Source organism: Equus przewalskii, chromosome 7 (genome assembly GCF_037783145.1).
Source record: "Equus przewalskii isolate Varuska chromosome 7, EquPr2, whole genome shotgun sequence".
NCBI classification, from domain to species: domain Eukaryota; kingdom Metazoa; phylum Chordata; class Mammalia; order Perissodactyla; family Equidae; genus Equus; species Equus przewalskii.
The window spans coordinates 33,603,301-33,615,697 of NC_091837.1; the positions used below are offsets into that span (position 1 = coordinate 33,603,301).

The 12,397-nt window shown below is 39.9% G+C and overlaps 1 protein-coding gene across 6 annotated transcripts in view; it reads left to right on the top strand.

Annotated features, from left to right (window-relative positions):
• The window catches only part of ARHGAP28 (Rho GTPase activating protein 28), a 186,283-nt gene that overhangs the window by 128,088 nt on the left and 45,798 nt on the right, over nt 1–12,397 (top strand). For all 6 annotated transcript variants that reach the window (XM_070629464.1, XM_070629463.1, XM_070629460.1 and 3 more), the window contains 2 exons: nt 7,536–7,620; nt 9,646–9,788. In XM_070629464.1, the coding sequence (XP_070485565.1) occupies nt 7,536–7,620; nt 9,646–9,788 (228 nt within the window). The remainder of the gene's footprint in view (nt 1–7,535; nt 7,621–9,645; nt 9,789–12,397) is intronic.

Genomic DNA, 12,397 nt, shown 5'->3' on the forward strand with positions numbered 1-12,397 from the left:
ACCCCTCATCATGATATTGAAGTCTTTCCACTATTGCCTGTATTTCCAGCCTCAGTTCTCACGACTCAGCCGTATGGCTTTCACTTCATCCAAATTCACTACTTGGCCTTGAGTAACAGAACCTGTACTTTTCTTTGTCAGATACTGTCGTCATTCCCTGTCTCACCGTCTCTGCTTGGAATCCTCATGGGGTGTGTCTGTGCAGGTGCCCTGGCAGGGAGGGTCGTGATGGACCAGAAGAAGCAAGAGACCCTGTTAGATGAAGCAGTGGTTCTCTGATGGCAACTTGGTGGACAGCACAAGATAGCACTTCAGGCAGACGGAGGGGACATATTCAAATGTCATTTTGGCACAGTAGTTTCTTGTCTGTTGTCAATTTTGAGACAAAGGGTAGTCGACATTCACGTGCATAACACATTCCCAGGATATCCCCATTGTTCAGGGAGATAATGCTATTAGCCCCATGTAAATGAGGTTTTCTCTTGTGTTTTTAGATTTTTGTTTATGGGGTTGTCTTGTTTTGTTTCACTGTGATCATATAAGAAACATAAAGTAATGTGAGTGACTTTTGCCAATGAGTCACTTATCAATAGCACTACAGGTTATGGCACAGATAGGCAAAGGGTTACCCACAATGCCTGACCTACTGGCTATAAGCTCAACTGTTACTTTCTCATTGAAGACCATGCATTGGACTGCAAATGAGTGGGAAAGTCTATCTTTTAGAGATTATCTCCTGTCCAACCAACTTATTGATGAAAACAAGTAAGTCATTCACAAACTCTGGTAAGTACTGGAAGTGAGGAGTCACCTGCAAAGGCCCCTCATGGTTGTGCTGTACCCTATGACCGGGGACTCCTGCTCTAAGGCCTTGCATAGGATCCTTTATTTTCCTTCTCAGCTGGTGGTACCCATGTGCCCAAGATGGGTCCCTAAATTTTAATCTTAACTCTATCTACCCTCTTCCCTCTATATGCTCGTCTCTGAGCTCTGTGGACTTTATCTTGTAAATAGTTCTAGACTATTTCTAGTTCCCTCTTTTCCTACAACTACGTCCTTAAAACAGAAACTCGTTGTCATCTTTCTGTATTGCTGAAGGAGCCCCCTAGGTGACCTCCCTAACTTTAGCTTACGCCCCTCAAACTCATCCTCCCCACAGCTGCAAACACTGATTTAGAATGCAAGTCTTGCTTACTGCCCACGGCGGTTCCCCCATACGTTGTAGTTAAGGTGAAAGCTCCTGACATGGCTGACCCCTTGTCTGCCTCTCTAGCTGATTTACCACCTAGGCATATGGTATGAGCCAACGACAAAGGACTGCGTGTGGTTTCATACACACACCAAGAAGAACTTGAAGCAGGATAGTTACACAATTGAGTTGCCAAAGAAGAGGAGGTCAGGTAGGCCTGTTTTCTAGGCTTTTCCATGGCAGTTCCAGGACCACAATTTTACTTCCAATAGACCAATGCTAGTCATGGTTTTCTATTTCTTCATTCTTTGCTGCCAGCCTCTCCACATCATTAGTTCACTGATTTGTTGATTCAGCACATCTTTACTGAGTATGTATTGTCTACAAACACAATTCTTTAAAGTTTAAGAGTGTAAGAGAAAGAAAATGATCTCATGTGGCAGTTATAGATAGAGCTTCCTGGGGTAAGTTGATCACTCCGATTTTGTTTTTGTTTTCTTTTTATTTTTCTGAAAACCGATTGAATGCTGGTAAACAACAGTTTGAGCAGGATTGAGACTAAGAAAAATCTCATTGGCACCAGTCTCCAACATGACTTACTTTGGATTGTTTGTTCCTCAGAATATCTTGACTTAAAAATGTTAAACAAATTAGTTAGTTGCTAGAGTAGCCGAGAGATGCCAACTGAACCCCTCCTGCACCTGTACTGAAATCATTCTAGACCTTCTTACCATGAGGGAGATACGTTTTAACTTCCCTGCTTCTTGGTTATAAGGAACCACAGGCATCCCAATTTGGTTCCCTAGTCTCTTCTAGATGGTGGGACTTCCAGGAATCCAGTGAAGCGGTGACAAGGGCTTCAGGAGTCCTGGCCATGGTGCCTGGAAGGGTAAATCTTGCCTGCCGGGGTACATTCTCAGGGCACTTTATGTGGTCCCTAAGACTTCAGAGGCTCCCAGCAACGTGGCTTATTGGAATTTACATTGTAGAATGGTGTAAACTAGATCATCTAACTTTATGTTTTCCAAAGGGGTAACCTTGGCTTGTCCAATACCGTTTTTTTTTTTTTTCAATCTTTCATCTTTTCTACACATTTGAAATGCACCTTTATGATAAGTGAAATCTTTATATATACGGAGTCTATCTTAATTACTGTGATGACCCTATCATTTGTGTTTTAGAATCTATTAAAGTTCACCCTCATTGTTCTGAATCAAAATTTCCTTTCCTCTTAGAAATTTTTGCATATATGTAAGGAAACTAAGTATTTTTCTTTTTCACAAAACACAGAAGTATGTTTTATACTTTACTTTCTGAAAATTCTTTTTTACTTCTAAGAATTTTTCATTTGATTTTGTATTTTGTGCAGATATCATCTGAAATACTGAAGATTTATTTACCCAATCTTTAAAATAGTTTTCATCTGTTTTTTTTTTGCATGTCGTATTAGACTGACTGCAATCACTTGTAACATTGAATAGTAATTATGAGGATCTTTGGATAAATTCTTGATTTTCTCATGAATTCTTCTAAGCTTCATCATTAAGTGGAATATTTGTTCTAGGTTTCTGAAGCTTATAGTTGCATTTATCTGGAGTGGAAGTTCAAGTATATCAAATGATTGTTCATCATCTATTAAAATGAATATATCGTTTTTCTTCTTTAAGCAATTACTTTAGGAAATTGCATTGACAGGTTTTTCCCATATTGAACTATAATTTCAATGCTTAGATAACCCCTCCTTATGTTATATTATTCTTTTATTACATTATGGAATATGATTTGCTACTATTTTAGCACTTTTAACTACTATTCTAATAACTGATGTTAGCATATATATATAATTTCTTTTTGTTGTTACCAGAGTTATGCTAATCTTGACACAAATTTGTTGAGAACTTTGAATCTTCATTGAATCTTTTTCTTAGTTTGGAGCCATTTATTAAACTTTGATGTAAATATATCTTCTATAAAATCTCATATATAAATTTTTATTGGCATTTGTTTATGAATCCTCCAAGTCCTGGCATCATTGTAGGCATAATGCTTTGGTTAATTTTTCAACGGCTATGGTTTAGGGGTTGTATTCCTTTCAATCCAAACCTGTATGAATTTTGGTAATGTGTATTTGTTCTAGCAAAACATCCGTTTCATGTACACTTTCAATATATGTTGTTATGTGTGTGTGTAGACACACACACATATATACAAATATATACACACAGTTATTTAGGTGTGTAATTTTTAGATTTTCTATGAAGGTAGCTATTATTCCTTTTTCATTCCTAAGATGTATGTTTTTTATCTCAATCAGAACTGTAAATACTTGTCTATATCGGCAGTATTTTTTAAGTCACTACCTTTAATTAATTAAGGCTAATTTTTCTATTGTATTAATTTACTTAATCTTTACTAATTTTTTTATTCATTCTGGATAATTTTTTCTAGTCTCTTAGTTTATAAACATATTTCATTTATTTTTAATCTTAAGAATTAATCTCTGAATAATACTTTGGTTATTGTGGATTTTTGGAATTCAATGCTCTCATTGTCTTTAACATTTAGTTTCTCATTTCAGGTGTGATTTAATTTTTAATCCAAGATGTCATTGGAATGCCTTTACATTCACATTTGGATAGATTTTGTAATTGTTATTATATTTTTTATTTCAAAATTGATTTTGCATTTGTCAGTGAATGTGGCTTATTGAAGTTCATCTCTGGGGAATTTGGCACAGTGATCTCAGGTGTAGAAGAAGAAAATGGGGAACGTCATTGTCTGCATTAGCTCCAGCACAGGCAGCTTTAGTTCAGAGAATTAGAACACATAGACTCACGCCATGAGAAAAGACCAAGCGGCCCGTCAGGAAGATCAGGGGCATCTTCTGAGTCAGTGAAGTTCTCCTGGAAGTAACGAACAGGGAAAAATGTTTGGTGTGGTGTTTCTTTAATGTGAAAGAAATATCAAATAGTCAAAGTCCAGTTTTAAGAGAACTCATACAGATAGTGCTAACCTTCTATAGTTTGGAACTTAAAATAATCATCCCCATCCTCCTCTCCAATCGCAGCGCAGTGTGATTTGGGCTGCAGAGCCAGCTCCTTCCTGTTGGAGCCCCAGGGTGAAGCTCTTGTGCTGCGACACACAGGGAAATGGCGGGATCCACCGCAGGTCCTACCAGTGGGAGTGGCATTATGTTTGAAATATATTAAAATCCTTAGTAAAAATGATGCTAGTGTTAATGTGTTCAATGGGTGAATGGATGTTTTAAAACTATGAATGCCAACACCTAGCCTCTTCACTGAACCGACTTCAAACCCCAAGGTCCATTTATTGGCAGGCTGATCTTCCTTTTTCACTTTTACCGTGTCATTCCTCTGCTTTAACGCATCAATGGTCTTGTTTGTTTTCACCCTTATGAGTCTGAGTCTCAACTCCTCTACCTTGCTTTTGAAACCTTCCGTAATTTGAGCTGACCCTCTTGACTAATGTGTATTTCTCATATTTTTTGAATACCTTGCCTCAACTCCTGGCAAACCAGTCTCTCCATAATCCTTGGGAGCGGAAATGCTTCAGATATTTCCATACCTGAAATTTATACTTCCATTTCTGGCCTGAATGCTTTGGCCCGCCTCCCCTGCCTTCCTAAGTCCTTTTCATCGTTCCTGGAGTTCCAGCGGAGGTTCAACCACCTCTTCAGTGAAACCTTCTGGGCAGCACCTCTTTCCTCTCCGTTACTCTCCAATAAACTCTTAGAATTGTAGAAATTAGCTCTTACCCGTGGATTGCTTGTCTTTTAAGAGTGTTCCATAACTGGTACTCTGTTCTCCTCATTATATATAGCTCCAGAGCAGAGATCACAATTTAAACTTCTGCTTCCCGGAAGAAAGTCCTGGAGTAATTTACATTGCAAAGAGCAGGCACTCATTCAGTACGATAGGCTGGCTGGAGGCCAGTTAAACCAGTGTAGCAGATGGACACTTCTGCACGTACAGATTAAGAAATTGACATGTAGTAGGTTTAAGCATCCCAAACGATCAGCTTGAAGCCGTACATAAATATCTTTCAATTTTCAGGAGGATTCTCTCCCATAAGTGAGTTATTTCAAAGTTTGATAAAGCATTTATTTGTGGGAAACTTAAGGAAACCACTAAAAAGTAGTCCACATCTTTTTAAGTGTATGCGTAATCTTTATTCTATAGCCTTAGTTTTTAGAGCCACCCAAAATCTGACTGGCAGTGAACGATAGGGCCCTAGACTAATTTTGTCTTTTCATTCTTCCACCGATTACATAATTGGGCATCTATGTTTTAATAATTGGCCGTATAGTCACATGTCATTTATACAAGAAGAAGTATGTCATCTCCTTTGAGACAAAATAGGAAGAAAACACGGGCTCAGAATTCGAGACTTCCTTGTGCAATTGATAATGTTACCGCACCAGCTTTGTTTTTGCCTGCTTGCTGGAAAGCCAAACACCAAGACGACGAGACTGCAGCAGAGAGAGTTACACACAGGGCAGCCATGTGAGGAAGCGAAAGCATGAGTCTCAAGTCTGCTTCCCCAAAAATAGGGACTCAGGGATATTTATGGGATGGAGGCAAGGTGGTCTGAAATGTGGAGAGAGGTGATTGGAGGTGAGGAGAGGTGAGGTAAGTGATGATCTGCGCAAGTGTAGTCAGACTCCACGCCTCCTCATAGGACCCACGTTCACAAAATGGCACATTAGCATGATCTGAGGGTGGAGTTTTTAGCCTCGATGTCAAAAGGTCGCCTATCAGACATCTGCGTGGGCCCGGTTGATGAGCTGGTGGTCTCAACCAGTCCGAAGTGGACAAGGAGTTCTAATTCCTGAAAAACAGCTCACACACCCACTACCGAGGTGACCCAGGCTCCGGGGAGATGTTGTCTATAGGAACCAAGTGGGAGTCAGATAGCATATTACCTACACAGCACAGTTATCGACGGGTGGGTTAAACAGCTGAAACCTATAATCAGTAATTGCAAAAAGGAAAAAACTTCAGTACCTAGATACTTAATCCTCAATGGCTGTTTGCCAGTTTCAATAGCACGTGATAAAGGATGTTCATGAAGCAGGTGTTCAGTGATTGCTAAATAAATATGAGAATAAAAGAAAAAACGTCAAGCTCTGGGGAAAAAAGAACAGACTTTATGTGTGAAGAACATATAAAAGATGAATGATGGAATATCAGGTTTTCACCCTCACACATATTCCCAGATGATAACTCCCACATTAAAATTTATGTTAGAAGAAATGGCATGATTTGTGTGTAAATTTTTCACTAGTACCCATCCAACCTGAAGCAGTAACTTGCTTCACAGGGCTCCACAAAAGTAGATACTCAACTTTTTTTTTTTTTGAGGAAGATTAGCCCTAACCTAACATCCATGCCCATCGTCCTCTACTTTATATGTAGGAGGCTGTCACAGCATGGCCTGATAAGCGGTGTGTAGGTCCATGCCCAGGATCTGATCTGGTGAACGCTGGGCCACCAAAGCAGAGCACACAAACTTAACTGCTGCGCCACCAGGCCAGCCCCCTCAGCTTCTGATAATACTACAGGGGATTGCAGTGCTACGGCAGGATCTCAGTGAAGAAAGTAGGGAACTAATTAAGAGAGGAAACTGAACTAGAAAACATAATTTTTCAGTAGTTATTATCACACTGTATTTTGTAGTGAAGGAATTAATATGTTAACATAATAGTAGCTAACTCTTACATAGTTCTCACTGTCTACCAGATATTGTTCCATGTGACTATACGGGGTAAGTCATTTAAAATTCATAATCATTCTTTGAAATATGCTCTATTATCTTCTTCTTTTGACAGATTAGGAGACTAAGCACTAGAGAGTTCTAGTAATTTGCTTAAAGTTGCACAGTAAGTGGTAGAGGCAGGATTCGAATCCAAGCAGTCTGGCTCCAGCGTTCCTGTGTTAACCATCTAGCTATATCATGACTTCGAGTTCATAACCAAAATGTGGGACCAACCGCATCGAGAATGACAGTTACCGTAACTGTCGAACTATGTCTTGTCAAGCATCGTCATTCTACATATTAGGAAAGGGATGAGCAACAAATATTTAAGAGCCAAGAAGACATGGTTATTTTGAACTTGACTTAGTTCTCTTTTGAGAAACCTGTGTGAGTGTACAGGTCTGAACTGAATGAAGAAACAAAGAAATCAGATGCAGGTCCTTTATGACGTCAAGAATTGCTTTTCAGTGAAATGAATTCTTGTGCCCTGCAGAACATAAATCAGCTTCAAATGTCAGGTGGACTGTATTTATAGTAAAATGTTTTGTGTTCATCTTCCTTTGTTTCATAGTCTATCCTTGAGACTATTCCAGATATACGAGCTCATGCCAATGGTTTGGTGGACCCTGGACAGTCCGTTCAGAATGCACTGAGTGGTGAGTGACACAGCCTCCTAGAACTTAAGCTGGGTTGTCTCGCTTTTGTGCTGGCACTAGATACAGTTAGCAGTGAATTTCTAAAAGCAGAGCGTAAGTGTGTTTTTCTCCACATTTGATTCCATCACTCCAGCACTCACTCTGCCCACTCACCTCCAAACACCCCATTCTGTCACACCAGACACAATTAATTGAGCCAAACTGGAAGCAGAATCTTTTCCTCCTTCACCACTGCCATGTCATTTAGAACCTATTCACTTGTCTTTGACGTGGGGCCTCTTTCACAAGTAATCTGGATCTGCTTAAAAGTTGCAGCAGGCCAGGAAGTAGGCCACTTCCTCGAATCTCTAATCGTGCTCAAGTAGATGCAGAAGCAGATGAGATTGTGACATACAAGGTGACAGGGGTGGCTGTTAACTGGACCTCTTCCACTTGAGAAGTTGGCGCTCTACATGGGCTCAGTATGGCGTCTCGAATCCTCCTTGTAGGAAACAGACCTCTTAAGGCCACACTTTTGTGATTCTTCAAAGTTTCCTCTAAATATGTGCACCCTTCTCATATGCAACAGAACCCCATACTTTCAGCCTTAGCTTCAAAATTCAAATAAGTTGGGGTGATGAAAATGTTCTAAAATTGATTAATGGTTTCACAACTCTGGGAACATGCCAAAAACTGTTGACTTGTACACTTTTAAATAGTGAATTGTAGGCATGTGGATTACATCTTAATAAACCAAAAAAAAAAAAAAAAAGAAAGTCAAAGAGAAAGGATTTGCCAGAAGTTATTCCACATCATTCTATTTGCTGCCACACTGTTATTCAGTTCCAATCATGCCCCTAAAAGACTGAAGTCTACTTGGAGTAGTCTGGTGGTTTGGCATCTGCCTATGTAATCACTACTCTCCAAGAATCTGTCCGTAGCCCCTTCAGAAGTTGGAGGATTATTCAACGATTAACCTTCCTCTGCCTCGAGTGCGAGCCTGTGTGTGAGTGAAAGGCATCGCTCTGCCCTCCTATTCTCTCAGTTCTTGCTGTGTCCACTTACGGTGTTTTTGATTAGCATTACTGTTTGGAATTTTAAATTTGTTGCTTTACAGATTTCTCCATTTACCTTTTAAGGTAAGATTAATTAGGTCTCTATTATGTCTGTCTTTTGTTCCTTTTGTTCTATGTGGTTGTTCTTTAGTCACAGTCTACAGAAGAGGTTAAAGAGATGAAGTTGTTTTCTTTGTAATCAAATAGCTCTTTTCACAACATATGCATAATTTTGCCAGGCAATGAAACAAGATGGCAAGCCAAAATCGTAGTGAGAAGTCACATTTTAGGATTACTCAAATGATGTCACTTGTTTTTTGGTCAAAGAATCTGAATTGCCTTAATTTCAAACTATTTGAGGAAAACATTTATGGGAGACGTCCCTTGTCACCTAGTCAGCTCTTTCCTGATGTCTGTCATCCTAGAGCAGTAACAATACCAACTCACAGGAATTTGCATTTATTTGCTCGAACAAACCTAGTGATGAAGTCCAAATTGAATTTGAACAAATCTTAGGAGGTGCAGTTCTGCAGTTTGGGGGAAAAACCAAGAGGAGTGAAAGTCGGCAGGAATCCTAGTGTCGACTCCACCTTTTCTTCCTCTGCTTTAAGCTTCTGCTTCCCAAGGAGCAGCAACAGTGGGTCTAGATGGACTTAATGTTAATATGATAAGAATATATAGAAATATCCCTTTTTTAGACTTTCCTTTAAGAATCCTCAGTGCTGTTCATGAGACATAAAAATCTAAAATTAAAACATCAGTTTAAATAGAAAGTTTGGGTAACGATGGTAGAGATTTGTTCTTAGGCAGTCTGATGATACCACATTATTGTCTAGTTGAAATCATTCTGGGGGGTCTGATGCTTTTCCTTGCACGGAAAAATTCTAATGTGCTTATGGATTAACTGGTAAATATTTTGTACTTATTTTATAGTAAATAGTTTTGACTGATTAAATGGCATATTAAATATTCTATATCCCTTGTTTTTTAGATGATGATTATCTGGAAAAGAGCATTCCACCAGAAGCTGAAGAGCTGTCCTTTGAAGTATCTTATTCAGAAATGGTTACAGAGGCTTCAAAAAGGAATAAACTTAAGAAGTCAGATTTTAAGAAAGAAGACTATGTTTTAACTGTGAGTAAAACCTTTCATGATTATTCTACTGTCTTTCTGTGACTTCTCCATGGGACGAACTAGGATTTAAAAAAAATTTTTTTATGTGTACACAAGGGGATGGGGAGAGGCCAGGCATCAGTGTTGCATAACACTGATGGGGGCACCATTTCGTGTGCCGTGCACGGTCTGCCTGGCTGTACCTGGCAGCCCTTGGTTGAGGAAGAGTTGAGAGGGTGTATGCTTGAATACTGTCTTATAGATGAAATAGGATTTCCACCTGGCTCGTGTGCTGTCATGCACTTTATATCCTTACTTTACTTGGTGCAGACTCTGTCTAACTCCTTGTGCTCTAGAAGCCACATATGAGAATGGGATACCGCAGAAAGTTACAGGCATAACAAGGAGAAGCGAGAGCTTATAAAACAGACACTAAAAATTCATCAGAAACAAATTTAAGAATTTATAATATTATTATGGACTGTGCAAGTAGAGCTCCATACTTGATGACCCTGAAGGCCTCATTATATATATCCAGGATGTTGCACCCTGAAAGCCCACTGCAGCGACTCTGTCACATTGACCTCTTTGCTACTCAATAAACGCCTTTGCGAGGCGTTCATGCTGTGGAGCCCTGAGTATTCTGTGCTGATCAGCGCTGGGGGCTTAGACAGTTTCAGAGCTAAAGGAACAAGTCATTGAGAACCAGACAGAGTCTTTGTCCCAGGTGGCCTGGACTGTTCCCGGGCAAACACCCCATGATGGAGCAGAAGAGGAGGCCAGGGCAAGAACCCCGTCACTCGCTGAGTGTCTTCCAGGGGCCTGACGCTGCACTGGGAGTTCTGGTTCTAATCACCCTAGTGATTGCTCGCATTTCACGGCTGAGAAAACTGAGGCCCAAAGAAGCCAAGTAATGTGTCCACAGCCCCATATCCGAAGCTCCTGCCAGCAAGAGGCAGAAACAGGACTAACCTACGTGTGCGTCAGTCTCCAAACCCCTTCTGGGCCCTGAGCAGCGTCTGTGTTGGGGACCACAATGGCATTCTGGGGCAGAAGAGGGAGTGCAGTGGGCCTCTGTCTTCAGGGGGAGTCCCTCTGGATCTGTAGAGAGAGCTGTCCAAGAGCGGATGCTGCCCCCACCCCCAAGGTTTGGCTCAGCAGGGGTGCAGGTCAGACTCCCATGGAGGATTTTGCGTAGCGTTTAGCACACGGTAAGTGCTCAATAAATGATGGCAGTTTTTGTTTATATTGTTGTTGTTAAGTGTTACTGTTATGTGGGACCTTGGTCTGAGAAAGAAGATAAAATTAATTGTTTAACAGCACAAGGTATGTCCCAAACCACATCCTACATTTTGCTGTTTTACTTTTAAATACTTGGAGTTCCAAGGAACAATTGTTGAATGAATGAATGAATGAATGAATGAGTGAATTGGTGGATGGTTTAAAAACCCCAAGGAAGCTCTAACTTAGGGGACCCCTCTGGAGAATGTGTACTTACAGCTTTGTAATTTAAATAACTATGGGATTTTTCTACTTTAGCCTTTTTTCAGTACTAGATTTTCTTTCTTTTGTTATCAAGGTAACACTGGTTTATATCATTATGTAAATTTGAGCCATACATCATTATATTTTGATTTCTGTGTGGACTACATCATGTTCACCACCCAAAGACTAACTACCATCCATCACCATATACATGTGCCCTATCACCCCTTTCTCCCCCCTCCCTCCCCTCTTCCCCTCTGGTAACCACGAGTCTACTCTCTGTGTGGGTTTGTTTGTTGTTGTTGTTTTTATCTTCTACTTATGAGTGAAATCATATGGTCTTTGACTTTCTCCCTCTGACTTATTTCATTTGGCATAATACCCTAAGGTCCATCCATGTTGTCACAAATGGCTGGATTTCATCGTTTCTTATGGCTGAGTAGTATTCCGTTGTATATCTATCCCACATCTTCTTTACCCATTCGTCCCTTGATGGGCATTTAGGTTGTTTCCAAGTCTTTGTGAATAATGCTGCAGTGAGCACAGGGGTGCATATATCTTCATGCATTTGTGTTTTCGTGTTCTTTGGGTAAATACCCAGCAGTGGAATAGCTGGATCATATGGTAGATCTATTCTTAATTTTTTGAGGACTCTCCATATTATTTCCCATAGTGTCTGCATCAGTTTACATTCCCCCCAGCAGTGTACGAGAGTTCCCGTCTCTCCACATCCTCTCCATCATTTCTTGTTTCTTGTCTCATTAATAATAGCCGTTCCTATGTGCATGAGGTGATATCGCACTGTAGTTTTGATTTGTATTTCCCTAATAATTAGTGATGTTGAACATCTTTTCATGTGCCTGTTGGCCTTCTGTGTATCTTCTTTGGAAAAAATGTTCAGATCTTTTGCCCATTTCTTAATTGGGTTGTTACTTTTTTTGTTAATGAGATGTATGAGTTCTCTGTATATTTTGGATATTAACCTCTTATCTGATATATGGTTTGCAAATGTCTTCTCCCAATTGTTAGGTTGTCTTTTTGTTTTGTTGATGGTTTCCTTTGCTGTGCAGAAGCTTTTTAGTTTGATGTAGTCCCACTTGTTCATTTTTTCTTTTGTTTCCCTTGCCCAGTCAGACATGGTACTT